The sequence below is a fragment of the Schistocerca nitens genome, chromosome 2, assembly GCF_023898315.1.
Source record: "Schistocerca nitens isolate TAMUIC-IGC-003100 chromosome 2, iqSchNite1.1, whole genome shotgun sequence".
Taxonomy (NCBI): Eukaryota; Metazoa; Arthropoda; class Insecta; order Orthoptera; family Acrididae; genus Schistocerca; species Schistocerca nitens.
Window position 1 is genome coordinate 205595555 of NC_064615.1, and position 17570 is coordinate 205613124.

Consider the following 17570-nt stretch of genomic DNA (forward strand, 5'->3'; position numbering starts at 1 on the left):
CACACAGGAAAGGATTTTTACTTCAGTGAATAGCGAACCTGTATGTGAATTGGTTCACCGTCAAATGCCAGCCCCTGCACAAACCGGCTATCCTCCGAAAACATTTCGCAATTCGCACCTCCAAATGAGCTACTATCACCCTGGAAGTTGTCTTCAGCAGACAGTGACGAAACGTCGGGTTTCAAAAAGATAATCATCCAGTAAAATATCAATAAAGTTACACCCAAGAGTACAAAATGGGTGCACGCCAACAGATACCGCAGGACATGCCTTTCTTTTGACTCCTACCTCGGGGAGGAATGGGTTCACAAGGTGAGCGTGTGTACGCTTGCGTTATCGTCTTGAAAGACGAACCCACTGCTGAAATGTGGACTGTAGGACTCGACAAAGATCGGAGTACTTTTTAGCGACCAAAGCCGTCAAATTACCCTCTGCAGCCGGCTTGGGCAACCTTTGGTGACCCGCAGGCCTGATTCACTCGCTTATTTTCAGCTAATGGGCCGCCTCGTCACGACGCGACAGCAACGCTCCTAGCGCATAGTGTCAAAAGTATAGCGACTATAACCTTAATGTTTATGGGGTAACGCACCGGTATGAATAGCACTCCTTTCCTGACATGCCACGCCAACGAATTATGCCTCAAAATACGTGCTTTTGAAAATACATTCATTTTACACTCAACGGGAATTTCTTCTGTGGGGCAGAATGGAAATAATCGCAGGCCAGATGAGGCCTCCGGGCCGCCCGTTGTCCACCCGTACGCTACAGTGACACCTGTATTAGGTACCGTCCAAAACATGGCTGATCCACCTCCATGGTGAACTTTTAAAACTAAATGTCTTAGACGAGAATAGGTACCTGACGGACTTTGCGTTCTTCTTTCGATTATCAAGCACCAGAGAAATCCTTCCCTCGTCGATGAAGAGAACCCACTCCACTGGTTGAAGTTCGCTTACCCACTTTCTTCAACCGTAGTGGGCCTGTGGCGCGGGGGGAGGGGTGGGGGGTGATAGGGAGGTTATAGTGTTGTTTGTTATGAACGTCCAGATCTAAACTGTTCCAAAACTGTCCCCTGATAGATTGTGGGCACTGTCAGGCTCTCCTTAGCTCGCTATTTTTCTTGACTTCCGGAAGGCGTTCGATACAGTTCCGCACTGTCGCCTGATAAACAAAGTAAAAGCCTACGGAATATCAGACCAGCTGTGTGGCTGGATTGAAGAGTTTTTAGCAAACAGAACACAGCATGTTGTTATCAATGGAGAGACGTCTACAGACGTTAAAGTAACCTCTGGCGTGCCACAGGGGAGTGTTATGGGACCATTGCTTTTCACAATATATATAAATGACCTAGTAGATAGTGTCGGAAGTTCCATGCGGCTTTTCGCGGATGATGCTGTAGTATACAGAGAAGTTGCAGCGTTAGAAAATTGTAGCGAAATACAGGAAGATCTGCAGCGGATAGGCACTTGGTGCAGGGAGTGGCAACTGTCCCTTAACATAGACAAATGTAATGTATTGCGAATACACAGAAAGAAGGATCCTTTATTGTATGATTATATGATAGCGGAACAAACACTGGTAGTAGTTACTTCTGTAAAATATCTGGGAGTATGCGTGCGGAACGATTTGAAGTGGAATGATCATCTAAAATTAATTGTTGGTAAGGCGGGTACCAGGTTGAGATTCATTGGGAGAGTGCTTAGAAAATGTAGTCCAGCAACAAAGGAGGTGGCTTACAAAACACTCGTTCGACCTATACTTGAGTATTGCTCATCAGTGTGGGATCCGTACCAGATCGGGTTGACGGAGGAGGTAGAGAAGATCCAAAGAAGAGCGGCGCGTTTCGTCACAGGGTTATTTGGTAACCGTGATAGCGTTACGGAGATGTTTAATAAACTCAAGTGGCAGACTCTGCAAGAGAGGCGCTCTGCATCGCGGTGTAGCTTGCTCGCCAGGTTTCGAGAGGGTGCGTTTCTGGATGAGGTATCGAATATATTGCTTCCCTCTACTTATACCTCCCGAGGAGATCACGAATGTAAAATTAGAGAGATTAGAGCGCGCACGGAGGCTTTCAGACAGTCGTTCTTCCCGCGAACCATACGCGACTGGAACAGGAAAGGGAGGTAATGACAGTGGCACGTAAAGTGCCCTCCGCCACACACCGTTGGGTGGCTTGCGGAGTATAAATGTAGATGTAGATGTAGATGTAGATAACAGCTGGAACAGTATACTCACCAAATGGCCTTATTACATACACCCTGTGATGCTAGAATCACTTGGCCAAACCTGGACATGTGCATTCGGCTGGTCTGATACTGTCGCAAATGCTACAGACACGCAGCCTGATACTGCGTCAGCTGTTTGCTCACCCCTGCCCACCTGTGCCTGTGGGAGCCCATCTGCTTGCCAGCAGGCACGCCAACTGGAACAGACATAGAGGCTAAACTGACAGGATGAAGATGGTTTCATATTTTCTGGACCGCTCTCAGAGTTGCCTCCAAAAAGACAGGGTGCTGCTCTATCATACTGTATTTGGAGTACCCACGAGCCACAACTTTGAGATACCGATCATCAGCTGGTGTTGTTGATTACTCATGACTGCCATGACGATGACATACGATGTTTTTTGTTCCAAGACACCGGGTGGGCATTTGAACGACAGCGCTACAGTTTATGCCAGTCAAACAACTTCCTTCAGTGTACGCATGTAGTAAGCCTGAAATGAACCCACAAGGGACACTGATATACTGAACAGTTTGCTCAAGTCGCATAGTCACGCTCACAACTGGTGACGTGGAGCACTGTACTGAACAATATTGAGAGTGCTGTTTATAGAAGGAATTTGATAGTCGAGCATGCTTAGGGATCTATCAAAGCCTTTATCAAATTTGCCAGATTATTAAGCTTTTTTTAAAAACCAGTTTTACAAAATGGGGATATAAGCGAAGCCAGTAGTTTTGATATACAGAACAAATAATTGTTAGCACAACAGAAGAGATTACGGTATTAAAAACTGATAGTATGCTGTATTGCTTTTCAGTATAAGCAAAACGCAACTGAAAGTCAAATACTGTATCGCTCTATTAAATCAATTTAACGTTCAAAGTTCAAGAAAATTACAATACACATACATAGATTTTTGTATACAAGTTATGAAAGAAAATAAACACAACTGATTTAAAAGATCAAGAACAAGATAATAAATAAAATATATTACCAAGAATTTGGTGCAGTTTAATTCGAATCACTGTCTATAGGGAGAGCACAGACATCTGACACTGGCGAGGGTGTGGAAAATGTCGGACTGCTGTATACTACTTGAAATTTTGTTCTGGGCCTTCTGGGGCATTGAAGAAATACAGGGTGATTCAAAAAGAATACCACAACTTTAGGAATTTAAAACTCTGCAACGACAAAAGGCAGAGCTAAGCACTATCTGTCGGCGAATTAAGGGAGCTATAAAGTTTCATTTAGTTGTACATTTGTTCGCTTGAGGCGCTGTTGATTAGGCGTCAGCGTCAGTTGATGCTAAGATGGCGACCGCTCAACAGAAAGCTTTCTGTGTTATTGAGTACGGCAGAAGTGAATCGACGACAGTTGTTCAGCGTGCATTTCGAACGAAGTATGGTGTTAAACCTCCTGATAGGTGGTGTATTAAACGTTGGTATAAACAGTTTACAGAGAATGGGTGTTTGTGCAAAGGGAAAAGTTCTGGACGGCCGAGAACGAGTGATGAAAATGTAGCACGCATCCAGCAAGCATTTGTTCGCAGCCCAGGAAAATCGACTCGCAGAGCTAGCAGAGAGCTACAAATTCCACAATCAACTGTATGGAGAGTCCTACGAAAAAGGTTAGTTATGAAACCTGAACGTCAACTACCCGAGGCGATGGATCGGCCGCCAGGCAGCCCGTAACAGAGCACTTCATCACTGGCCTCCAAGAAGCCCTGATCTTACCCCCTGCGATTTTTTCTTATGGGGGTATGTTAAGGATATGGTGTTTCGGCCACCTCTCCCAGCCACCAATGATGATTTGAAACGAGAAATAACAGCAGCTATCCAAACTGTTATGCCTGATATGCTACAGAGAGTGTGGAACGAGTTGGAGTATCGGGTTGATATTGCTCGTGTGTCTGGAGGGGGCCATATTGAACATCTCTGAACTTGTTTTTGAGTAAAAAAAAACCTTTTTAAATACTCTTTGTAATGATGTATAACAGAAGGTTATATTATGTTTCTTTCATTAAATACACATTTTTTAAGTTGTGGTATTCTTTTTGAATCACCCTGTATAATCTTGTTTCGTGGCCTGAGCTCTTTTTTTTTTACAAACATTCATAACTTCAGAAATGTTCTATTGTTGGCTGCTCTCAGAGAATTTCACAAAAGTGTTTGAGGCTTCTGAAGCCTCAGTCCAAGAGATGGGAGTTCCTCGTCAGTGTCAGTTTCTGGTGCCTCCTGTGGACTGAAAACATTTCGTAATATCACGTTGTAAGTCAGCTCTTCTTCGATAGCCGAATTTCTGTTACTGCCGATCCATTCGTTAACTTCGTCTGCTGAAAATACACTCAGTTGATCAGTGTATGCAGAATTTCTCACTCGTGAACTTTCAGAGCGATCAATTGTAGGCTTATCATGATTTCCATCGCTCATCGCTTCTCTCTCGCCTTCGTTGACCAGTTTAAGCAAATGCAACTGGTTTACTTTGACGAGAATGACAGAGGGTGGCGCAGATAAAAATTGACTTGTAAGTACAAATGAAATGCGTGAAATTACAGAAACCAAGAGCTGAAATGGACTTACGTTTATTTACAATGGAAAATACAGTGAAAAATACATTTATAGAAGATGCGGAAAGTGACGCTCTGCAACATCAATAACCGAATGTGCAGGTCTAAGCATATACTGGTACACCTGGCGTAAAGTTCGTATATCGATGTCGGCAACTGCACGGTTCATGTTGCCTTTCAGCTCCTGTACTGTGTGTGGATTTCCTTCATAGACCTTGCTCTCCAAGTGTCCGCACAGGAAAAAATCACTTGTTGTTAGATCCGACGAACATGGTGGCCACAAATGTTTGCTGACGGTTCGTTCCTCAGTGAAGACATCGTGGACTCGTTCCAGAGATACCTTAGACGTGTGGCATGTTGCTCCATCTAGCAGGAGAAGCAGTATTGTCTTTCATATTCAGTGAACTGAGCACAAAATGTATCAAATATTTCCATATACACTCCTGGAAATGGAAAAAAGAACACATTGACACCGGTGTGTCAGACCCACCATACTTGCTCCGGACACTGCGAGAGGGCTGTACAAGCAATGATCACACGCACGGCACAGCGGACACACCAGGAACCGCGGTGTTGGCCGTCGAATGGCGCTAGCTGCGCAGCATTTGTGCACCGCCGCCGTCAGTGTCAGCCAGTTTGCCGTGGCATACGGAGCTCCATCGCAGTCTTTAACACTGGTAGCATGCCGCGACAGCGTGGACGTGAACCGTATGTGCAGTTGACGGACTTTGAGCGAGGGCGTATAGTGGGCATGCGGGAGGCCGGGTGGACGTACCGCCGAATTGCTCAACACGTGGGGCGTGAGGTCTCCACAGTACATCGATGTTGTCGCCAGTGGTCGGCGGAAGGTGCACGTGCCCGTCGACCTGGGACCGGACCGCAGCGACGCACGGATGCACGCCAAGACCGTAGGATCCTACGCAGTGCCGTAGGGGACCGCACCGCCACTTCCCAGCAAATTAGGGACACTGTTGCTCCTGGGGTATCGGCGAGGACCATTCGCAACCGTCTCCATGAAGCTGGGCTACGGTCCCGCACACCGTTAGGCCGTCTTCCGCTCACGCCCCAACATCGTGCAGCCCGCCTCCAGTGGTGTCGCGACAGGCGGGACGAATGGAGACGTGTCGTCTTCAGTGATGAGAGTCGCTTCTGCCTTGATGCCAATGATGATCGTATGCGTGTTTGGCGCCGTGCAGGTGAGCGCCACAATCAGGACTGCATACGACCGAGGCACACAGGGCCAACACCCGGCATCATGGTGTGGGGAGCGATCTCCTACACTGGCCGTACACCACTGGTGATCGTCGAGGGGACACTGAATAGTGCACGGTACATCCAAACCGTCATCGAACCCATCGTTCTACCATTCCTAGACCGGCAAGGGAACTTGCTGTTCCAACAGGACAATGCACGTCCGCATGTATTCCGTGCCACCCAACGTGCTCTAGAAGGTGTAAGTCAACTACCCTGGCCAGCAAGATCTCCGGATCTGTCCCCCATTGAGCATGTTTGGGACTGGATGAAGCGTCGTCTCACGTGGTCTGCACGTCCAGCACGAACGCTGGTCCAACTGAGGCGCCAGGTGGAAATGGCATGGCAAGCCGTTCCACAGGACTACATCCAGCATCTCTACGATCGTCTCCATGGGAGAATAGCAGCCTGCATTGCTGCGAAAGGTGGATATACACTGTACTAGTGCCGACATTGTGCATGCTCTGTTGCCTGTGTCTATGTGCCTGTGGTTCTGTCAGTGTGATCATGTGATGTATCTGACTCCAGGAATGTGTCAATAAAGTTTCCCCTTCCTGGGACAATGAATTCACGGTGTTCTTATTTCAATTTCCAGGAGTGTATACAACTGTGTTGAGGCCGGTGTCAAAAAATTTCGGTCCAATGATGCGCGTTGCTGTTACACCGCGCCAAACGCCGATTTCTTCATCGTGGAGTGGTTGCTGAAACAAAATGTTAGGGTTCTCCGTTGCCCAGTACCCCTTTTCTGTGATTTCACATGAAAGATGAAACACTGATTCACCACTCATGAGGGTCTAACAAACCACGGTTGTTGTTATTCAGAAGCCACGTGCAGTGAGCTACACGTTTCTGACTGTCATCCTCCCATAACTGCTGCACAACCGTCACATGATGTGAGTTCGAATAAAGACTTTTCAATATCCGCTGGCACTCCTCCTACTTACATGCGCCTGTTAGGCCAGTTTACGTGTAGACGTTTTTGGGCTCTAATTAATTCTTCGGCGAATGTCTGAAATAACTTCTAGCGTGCGAACTGAAGGAATTCTTAGTCGTTTAACATTGTGCATAGATCCGTAGGTACCCCAGTTTTTATACAGGCTCTGTAATGATCTCTTTGTTGCTAGTCCTCCATCCGGATACATGGCTCTGAAAATTTCGCGAGTTTCCTTAATCGATCCTGTTCTCACATACGTTTCCACAATTTCAATTCTTTTTCTATCGAGAATGTAATTTTGCAGACGGCAAAGAGAAACGTCTAACTTCGCCGATGAAATAAACTGAAATGCTGACAGAAGAATGCTAACAATCGATTATTGCATAAAACTGTCAATTGTTGCAGCTGTTTATTTCAGAAGTCGAAATATCGCATTCGCATTCCGACTGTACTGCTAACCGCGCAGGCGTGGGATTAGCCGAGCGGTCCAGGGCGCTGCAGTCGTGGACTGTGCGGCTGGTCCAGGCGGAGGTTCGAGTCCTCCCTCGGGCATGGGTGTGTGTGTTTGTCCTTAGGATACTTTAGGTTATGTAGTGTGTAAGCTTAGGGAATGATGACCTTAGCAGTTAAGTCTCATAAGATTTCACACACATTTGCTAACCGCGCCGAGCATAAAAATACGGGAAAATTTCTGATGCGTACTGCTGCATCGGGTCTGCCGGATTATCCGGTGTCGAATTATCGCGGTCGTACTGTGCTCAGGAGCATTTGAAAAGTGATTAACGATAAACACACACACACACACACACACACACACACACACACACACACACTATGCAATTCACGAGGGTGCTGCAAGTCGTCTTTTGAGCAGTTTATTATGTTGTTTCTTTGAAAAGTTTGCTTGAACCAATTTCATTCATGTTTTTCAGCTCAGATTTGACTGGGACGAACATGAGCAAAACGTTGTCCTGGGAGCATTTTTCTGGTTCTACTGGGCAGCGCAGTTACCTGGAGGAATGATGGGGCGGCATTATGGCACAAAGAAAGTGTTCGGCATCAGTAATCTTATGATTTCCGTTACAACACTGCTAATACCTCTTTTTGCATCACTTGACTACAGGGTCCTGGTAGCCCTCAGGATTTTCCAAGGAATTTGTGGGGTGAGTACATCCTCTATATGCAGTAAAGTAGTCTTATCTGAGATAGCTAATTAAACATGAACAGCTAATTACATATACACGGAAGTGAACAACATTTGTACCTCAGATGAACATAAATTTTAGAAGAAGTATTATTTTAAGTTTTTCAAAAAGTAGAATATAAGAGTATAATTCTAAAACTAATGAAGTCAGTTTATGCGAACAGTTCTATTCAGAATAATGAAAGAAAACTAATTTTACAGAATTTTTGATATCTTCGCTATTTTCCTGCGAAGTCACTGTTCAAATTTAAGCATTTGTCATAGTGCTTCAGAGGCTTTCCTATGCATTCTATACACTCCTTTGCCACTCAGTGGCATAACTTTGGTTTTTTCGCGGGGGAACTGGCAAATAATTTTGAGGGCCATGCATACTAATAAATCTTCAAAGAACAAATGCGAAAACAGACATTCACACACCACAATTCAAATTAAAAGTGAAATAAACTCACCTATTGATGCAACGCCTTTAGTTTTGTGAAACAACCATCTTTCAAGTTCTCCTACTCTTAGCACCCAAAAATCTTTTGATAATGCCTTCCAGATTAAGAGAATAGCGTGTTTCACTTTCATTGCCTAGACTTCCTAAAGCACTTAATCTAGGCTCAGGCACTGAGTATCTCATAAATGTTTTTGATTACTTTCAATTTAGAAAATTATCTTTCTACCATAGTAGGAGTAACTGGCAGGGTTAAGTACAGCTGAAGAGCTGTGCACGCATCAGGGAACAGAAATGATAACACATATGCCCTTTCTTTCCATATTCTTTCAGCATAAGTGTTTTTAGGACAATACGTTTATGTCGTAAAATCTGATTTGAACTTTCTAATCAATTCTGCTCTTTCCTGAATATATTTTCTGAGTATCAACTGAAAAGATGAACAGGATGTAAGAAATAAAAATAATTATGATTCTGTTAACTGGTAAAACATTTATTTATCTGTTGAATTAAAATATCTACAAAAGAACTGAAAACTTTTACTTTAATGTATCCAGAATTCTGCTCAAATAAAAATTTCTTCACTTTATGTGTACGTTTTGAGTTCAAATTAAGATCAGTGCTCCAAACTTTCGCTACTACTTTCGCTTCTTCCACATAAATTTCAAAATTGTTTCTTAAGATGACTAGACAGTTTCTTGCAGTTTGATCAAATTGAGAAGCACTGTCTACCGCAGCATGGGACTGCGTAGTTTGGAACCTATGTTAACATTTTCCAAAATCTTACTTTGGAATATCAAAAGTTTGCACGTTTTTTATCAAATTAGAAGTTCCCTCCATCTCTGCTTTCCTCTTAGTCTTTAAAATGGTGTTCGAAAGGGACTACAGAATTTTTATTAAATTCTGATTGATAAGAATGTGTCGAATCTGGGAGACCATCCAGTTGAATCGTTGTAACACATCTCTCAGCTGCAATAGATACATTTATTTGTTACCATCTAAAAACAGAAGCACTATAAAAAACCATTGTATTTTCTCAAAAAATAGTTACATTTCCATTACAGTCATGAAAGACTCATTTAGTACCAAATTTAAATTATGTTGTGAACAATGTATAAACTGAAGAATTGGGGTACCATGCTTTAATTCTTGACTGCAAACCAGAGTATTTGCCACTCATAGATGAAGCACCATCATATCCTTGACATCTGCATCTATCCAATTGGATGTACATATTTTATAAATCAATTATTATTTCTTTTTCGAAACTATCAGCATCATGACCTCTTACATCATGGGATTTTAAAAAAATAATTCTTTATTTCAAACTGATTTCTCTTTGGTTTGCTTGAATCCAAGTGCAAATATATTAAAAAAACACTGAGGTTTTCCTTCCTTGATACACTCTACACTGGGAGCTGTGTTTACAATGAGTGAAAGCTATGGCTTCTGCTACATTTAACTGATGATCACTTCTAAAACACAATCATTTAACAGTTGTATCATCTCGTTTTGAATATCATTCTCAAATACTTCGTTTAAGTTTTTACTTGAAAGATGTGCTCTCAGAAGAGGGCCATACTCTGTTAGGAAGTATATTATATTTACGAAATTCCCTCTGTTCTCCTACTTCAGATTCACGATGGCCGTGGAAAGCAATTTGAGATAGAGATAACGTCCTTGTTACATCCAGCATTCTAGAAATGATACCTTCATTTGGTCATGCCCTTCATTGAAGAGCATATTAATGATTTTTCCATGTTTCCAGATGCTGTAAGTAATACACGCATTTAAATGTATAGCACAACTTTCAGGTGCTTTTATTTTCTCACTTCGACCTTGTCAATCACTAATTCGTAGTTCACACCATGAATTTTCTTCATTGCGAAAACCAACGCGCTACAAGTATACTGCATTTCACGGAGGGGAATAGTGTGGACAAAATCGTTCGATTTTCTGGCCTGTTCGAGCAAATTATAATAATAATCGCAGCTAAACGATCTTTTGATCTTAGTATCTCTAGGGAAAAGAACATGAAGCTTGCGTGGCTTGCTATTTATAATTTTTAGTTTAGTCTCTTCATTCAGTTTATCTTGTAATAAACGTCTGTCAGCGCTAAAATGTGCATTTTTCTGATTATCTTGAAGTTGAGAAGAACAATCAGTTGGTGGTAAATTGGCGTCTAATGCTTGTGGTCAGTTTTCAAATTGTGCGTCACCAGTATTTAGACTGGATTCATTTTCAGCGCTGGTACCGTGTCCTCTAAGAACTTGCAAACTGTCAAACTTCATTCCCCTTTTCGTTTTTGCAGTTGTATTGACTTCCAGCTTAAATTTTATATCGTCAGACATTTCTCCAATTACAATTTCTGTACTAATTTAGTAGATATTTGTTCTGGGCGTGTAGCTGATCGTTGGCAGAGTCTATCTACCTTTATTGTCATTGTAACTTCTTTGTATTGAGAGGCTTTTAATTTTCGCTTCAATGTACTCCTTAAATAAGAACTGTTTCTAGACATCGTGATTTTAACTTACTTAAAACATGTAAAAACAGCACACGTTTCACATTAATGCAACACAGCTTAGATGAGGAGGAAATAAACTGTGTTACAGAGATAACCCATGTACACGATTGTAGTGTATGAGTCACTTTCAATTAGGAGTTTACTTGCTCTGTAGCACTGCATCACTCACAAACTTGCAAAAAACTTAATGGGAGCCTATTGTGGTCAGTTCTAGTTGAAGGAAGTACGGAGTAAAGAAGGTAGCGCATTCCAGAGCGCAAGCTAGCGTACCATTGTGCTTTTTAATTCAATCTAGTAACACATTTTCAAGGAATATTATCGTGTCTTTTGAAATTTTAGGTCAGTGCGAATAATTCTCCTTTAATCAACATAGATTTCAATGCTTGACTATAGTCAAGACAAATAAAGCCAGAAAAAAACGCCAAATGATTGTGAAAAAAGCTATACTTCCGCACACAAGCTGAATCAGTCGCTTGCCAGCTAAATGGCATTAAAAAGAAGCCAGAGTTAACTCCGAAAAAGCTGATTTGGGAACACTGCAGCGTATCGCTCACTGCTTGGGTAGAAAAGTAGAGCTGGTGGAATCTTTTCGCTTCGCTGTACGCTGTGTTGGCCGCCGTGCGCTGTAGCATTCTTGTTAACATTAAACAATAAACAGTACGAAATGTCTGCTGGCTGACTGCTACTCGCTTCTCGTTAATTGAGTTTCCATGGCTAGCTTATAAGAATACATTTTTAAACAAATCACTAAAGTCAGCTTGGGACCCCCAAAATACGGAGCTCTCTCTGCACGACTCCCTCTCCTGACACCCCCTCCCGCCTATTTCCGTCGCCATCACCAACTCCACGCACTATGGGGTCTGCGGGACTTTTATTCACGCCACTTTTGCCGCCAGCTTATTGAGGCAGTCACTGACACCCTCCTTCAGTTCGTTCTCATTTCCATAGTGCTTCTTATCCAGAAAATGTTTCAATTTGTCACCAGTAACAATACGGTTCAAAAGCTCCTCGTCATTCATTTCGTACCGAGTGAGGAAAGTCTGTGCACCCACAGTCGTTGTCTTTTGTATTCTTCTGATAGAGTCAAGGACTGCACATGGTGCACTTTTCTATAGTCAAAAATCACCATTTACAATTTGAAGAACTCCGTCAAGGAAGGTTGTATATCACATTTTAGGCAAAGTTGGGATTTTACTGTAAAAGAGTAGTACATCACATAAGACACGCTACCATAGCAATAAATGTCTTTTTTCTGTCATAAGTTGAGCTATTTTGTAGCTGGAGAGTTGATCCAATGAAAATGGCGGACATGGCTGATGTAAGTTTCACTCAAAACGATTTTTCATCGTTACATGAAAACCTACAAAGGAAAATAGATCCATCAGACTGGAAGAAGAGTGTCAAGAAAAGTAAAGTGAACAGAGGAAAATCTATTTCTACAACTGCTTAAGACGTGTCTGAAAAAACTAACACATCAAAAGTGGTACATAAGAATACTGATAACATTATAACGTAAAAATCGTACACTAGAATAATTTGCTTGGTCTGGCCATTAGTCTGGAAAAAACTGCCCAATGATACCTTTGTACAACTAAATTGTTTTGACAGGATATTACAGAACAGTAGACATAAGCTTTGGGGACATAACTTTGCCTTGGTACGTACTTTTACATTAACCGGAACAAAACGGAGACTAATGGATGTCATGATTACTTATGAAGGGAAATGGGAGTTTATGATACCTGAAACTTGTTTAAGTACACCTTTCATTACAAAGGAAATGAGCCGGAACGATTCTTTTTCTGCCAGTGTTCTTGAAGTAATTACGCAATGTGACCCAAACTTGAAAATTACTAGTTACCTGGTTGAATATCAATTCATATGGTCCAGATGCAGTGTATCTGCGTCTTAGTCACACTGTCGTTCAGCCTTGACTACGTCGTTCTCTGCTAAAAACAAGAGAGACAATGAATGTCAAGTTAATATTCCGATACCTGTGCAATGCCTGTGCAGTCTCCTCGATATGTTACAAGTGTCAGTCGCGGTCAGAACACTGTTTGTGTCGCAGTGAGTTCATTATGTCGAAGCTAAGTGAATTCTAACGTGACAAAATTGTTGATGCTCGTATAGTGGGTGCATCCTTTGTTGTATAAAGACCTTCTTTCTATATCGGCCGGCATAATGAGGGTGTTGTTGGGTATGTGTAAATATCTGTATGCACAAACAGGGAATTGTATGTGAACTCCCTTTCGACTGAACAGTTCAACTTATTTTTTCTCTGTTTAATTTTTTCTTTCCTGTCCTATATAGAACTAGTTTTTTTTAGTTTGGAGAGTAATGAAATAAATACATTGTATTATTTCAGTATCTCAGATAATATATTCTTTTATACTTTCCATTATTTTTGCCATTATAACAGAAAATTAATATTCTTTTGATTTGCAACGTTATTTCATTATGAAGTTTTACAGGATATGCAACGTTCTTGCACTGAAAGCTACATAGAAATTAATATAACTTTCTAAATCTTGTAAAATATACTAAATACACGTTCCTCTTCTATAATATACAGTGTTTCACTCGACCATACATAATGAAACGTTTAAATAAATCCATAGCACAAAAGGAAATAAGAATTATTTTTACTTTCTCAAAAAATATGAAGTTGTGATATACCACCTTCTTTGAGAGAGGTCTTCATTTGATAAAGAACTGATCGTGAAGTTTCAGGAAAGTATCGTCCTTCAGTAGTTTAAAAGAGTATCCTGTTGACTTTTTCCCCTCAGTCCTTGAGTTCGTCAGTCACAATTGAAAGTCGGCCTGATTGTTCTTCATCATGAATATTCGTTCGGTCGCCATTAAACATGATACAATATTTTCGAAGCAGGCCTTGATGTATCACATTTCCATAAACATCTCCTATCTGTGTTACACTACGAGCCTCACACTTGGAGCGATCGTTAATTTTTGTCACAAATTTTGAAATCGCACAAACAATCGGTAAACTACCGTTCCTGTTCAACAATTAAGAGGAATATGTAAGAAAAGGTAGCGGAGGAAATTGTGCCGTTCCTCATGTGAGAAGGTTCTTTACTTTAAAAATGACTTTCGTAGCTGGTTACTGGCTCATTGAAGCATTTTATTGCGTAAGGAAATTTTTGATGTGAAATAATGCATAATAACTTTTGTGTTGTCAGGGTTTCTGCTGGCCATCCCTTACCTACATGATCTCGAGATGGATACCAACCAACGAAAGGGGGAAATTTATGAGCGCAATCATGGGTAAGGATAAATTTAGCTATTACTGTAGACGCATTAATTGCATTATTATGCTTCTCGCAACCGATACTGTAGAGTAGTTCATTTCCATGTATTCATGAAAATATCTTTGAAATTAGGAAGTAGTCGTACAAAGAAATACACGTAATGTGCAAATGTATAACTACAGCTGCTTCGCGCGTCTACACCACGGTTTTGTAGACATTCCTGCGGCAACGCCTCTTCGTAGGTCTTTTACACGGCTATTGTTTTCCTACAGCAGTTTGAGCTTCGCAGCGGAAAGCTATCAAAAGTGCTGGCAGGTGGCTGGGTTTTCCTTGACTTGACTTTAGCAATGTCTGTGTAGTAAAGGATAAGTGCATTTCTTCACGCATCTCAGCATTTATGACGTCATATCTCTTGAACTATGCGTCGTACAATGACGTATTTCTGTAGGTACATTCAGCGGCTTATTTGAAGTCTGTTTGCGAAATTTGTTGCGAATATATGTAGAAGCCAAGAAGTACTAAATTTAAAAGTCGTACGTGATGCGAGAGTTTTTCACGCATCTCAGGGTGTATAATATCATATTTTCTGAACAGTGTGTCTTACAAAGATATAATTTTGTAGGTACATTCAGCTGTAAAAGAGGTTACTGCCTGCAAAATGAATTGTGAATAGAGTTCGTAGCAAAGAAGTAATACGCCGGCCGCGGTGGTCTAGCGGTTCTGGCGCTGCAGTCCGGAACCGCGAGACTGCTACGGTCGCAGGTTCGAATCCTGCCTCGGGCATTGGTGTGTGTGATGTCCTTAGGTTAGTTAGGTTTAAGTAGTTCTAAGTTCTAGGGGACTTATGACCTAAGATGTTGAGTCCCATAGTGCTCAGAGCCATTTGAACCATTTGAACCAAAGAAGTAATAAATTTAAACGTCGTGCATGATGCGGCATTTTTTCACGCATCTAATTGTTTACGACGTCATATCTGCTGAAGTATGATAGGCAGGTGGTTCTTACTCCGACAGTAATTGTTAACTGACAGTAAGGGATATGCGTAACAAGATTTGTTGAAACTGGCCCAGTGGTATAGGAGTAGATGTGGAACACACACACACACACACACACACACACACACACACACACACACACACATTCATACATCCATCCATTTCATAGTATGTATGGATTCTGCTCCTTCATACACGGTATCTCAATATTACATGTTTGTAACATGAAATGTATGCTGGAGATGGCCCGACCAGCTAAGCTATGATCTTAAAATTTTGAGGGTGCTAAAGTAGTATTCAACCACAACGACGATGGTCTGGCCTCCAGTTTCAGCAGCACTGGGGAATTCCTAATCCAGTGGTGGTTAGCGAGATGATACAAAGAACTGGTCAGAGTAGTTACAAGGCAGGCAAGTCTATGCTCGTCAATTGGACAGCGACTGACAGAATGCTTTTCCAGCCCTAAGAACTGAGACTTCTATTACTTTTAAAAATGAATGAATATCGAAATATTAAAAACTCAATAGTAATTCAACCACTCATTGTAGAACTAATCTGACTACACCAAAATCACCAAGTTGTGAGAAAGCGTCTCTTGAAATACTGATACCTGTATTATATATAGTAATACAGAAGTTAACTTTTGAATGCAAAGAAATCAATTGAGAATTATATAAAGTTTAACCATGAGTAAGCACTATGCGCAATCTTGACAGGCAGTATATCAGACCATAGGATTGTGCTCTAGCTATCGGTCACGAACACTAAACAGCCACAGTTAGATATACCATAGATTTGCTGCTACCAGGTCAGGCCCTCCTCATGAATACAATCAGTGAATGCAGCATGATACTTTCATAATCATTTAAGCGTGCATTCTAGTTGTAAATTATTTCTTTACTACCACACTGTGTGGAAGTACACTATTAATTATTTATACGAAATTACTGAATGTAAAACATGTTCTATGGGACAGTTTGAAAAAGAAAGAACGGTACTTTTATACACCGTAAATACTCCTGTCCTAATAGTACAAGCCAAAGCGTGACTGTCCATTTTATTAATAATTCCATTTTATTAAATATTAGACGTAAGAAAGACTGTAAGTTGGAAGGGAGACAGACTGTAACTTACTGACATGGATCTATATAGGATACCCATCTTACTGGCACTGAGCAGTGCTGGTGGGGTGTCTAGAGGCGAACTGGCAGGCAACATATGGTGTGGAAAGGGGACTTCATGTTACACGAATGAGGAAGTGGTTACTTTAGAGCTGTCATAAGAACTACATTATGGTTTAACTTCAGCAGCATGTAATCATACTAGATATTTTAACGATCATCAGGGCTCTGAAAGTGCTCAAGGAAGTCCAAAATCTGTTATGGGAATTGTAATTGGGGAAGACACTCTGTAATGGTTGAAGCAAGCATTCATGATATAAGAACGCAGGCTTCCACGGCCGGTGTCATAGTGATTAAAATTCTTCTGGGTATTATGCCGCGTCAGTGCTAAAAACTAACAACAATAATAAACTAAAACCGACGTTTCGGCCGAATTGCAACGGCTTTCCTCAGGGCACGACTGGTTTTGCATGGTGATGGGTGCTTCTATTTATTACAGACTACTGATGTCTGATGTGACTGTTGTAAAACTTTTAATTGGCCCTCTAATAAGATTGGCTATTCATGACGTAAGGGAAGATGGAAGGAAAGAGGCTATTCGTGGATGTTCATGTCGTCAACGATTGGTAGCTGTCTGCCAATCAAAGTTCGGCTTCTGGTCCGCAAGCTTTCCTCCTGGTGTGCGCGGAAGTGGACTGACAGTTGCTCTACAGCTGTTTGTGCAGATACGTCCGTGCCCCGTGTAGCTTCTGCCCCGCGACCGCTCGCTGCCCGTTGGACTGGGATGGCCGGCAGCCAGGACGCCGGGAGTTTGTAGCCATCTTCTCTGTCGATGTTGTCAGGCCGCTTAATAATTTAGATCGCCTCCCGTATTTTGCGTTCTCGCATCCACGATTCTTTCGCCAGTACTCGGACTTCCTGGAACCTGATAGGTTGTCCACAGTCACGGTGGTGTTCCGCTACCGCCGATTTATTATGTTGTTATAATCGTACATAGCGTTCGTGTTCTACTACTCTTAAGCTGACAGGTCTCCCTGTTTCTCTTATGTA

The 17570-nt window shown here is 41.9% G+C and overlaps 1 protein-coding gene across 1 annotated transcript in view; it reads left to right on the plus strand.

Annotated features, from left to right (window-relative positions):
• Positions 1 to 17570, plus strand: part of LOC126234323 (sialin-like) — a 155739-nt gene that overhangs the window by 75321 nt on the left and 62848 nt on the right. The window contains exons 3-4 of the mRNA XM_049943009.1: positions 7907 to 8137; positions 14336 to 14420. Of these exons, the coding sequence (XP_049798966.1) occupies positions 7907 to 8137; positions 14336 to 14420 (316 nt within the window). The remainder of the gene's footprint in view (positions 1 to 7906; positions 8138 to 14335; positions 14421 to 17570) is intronic.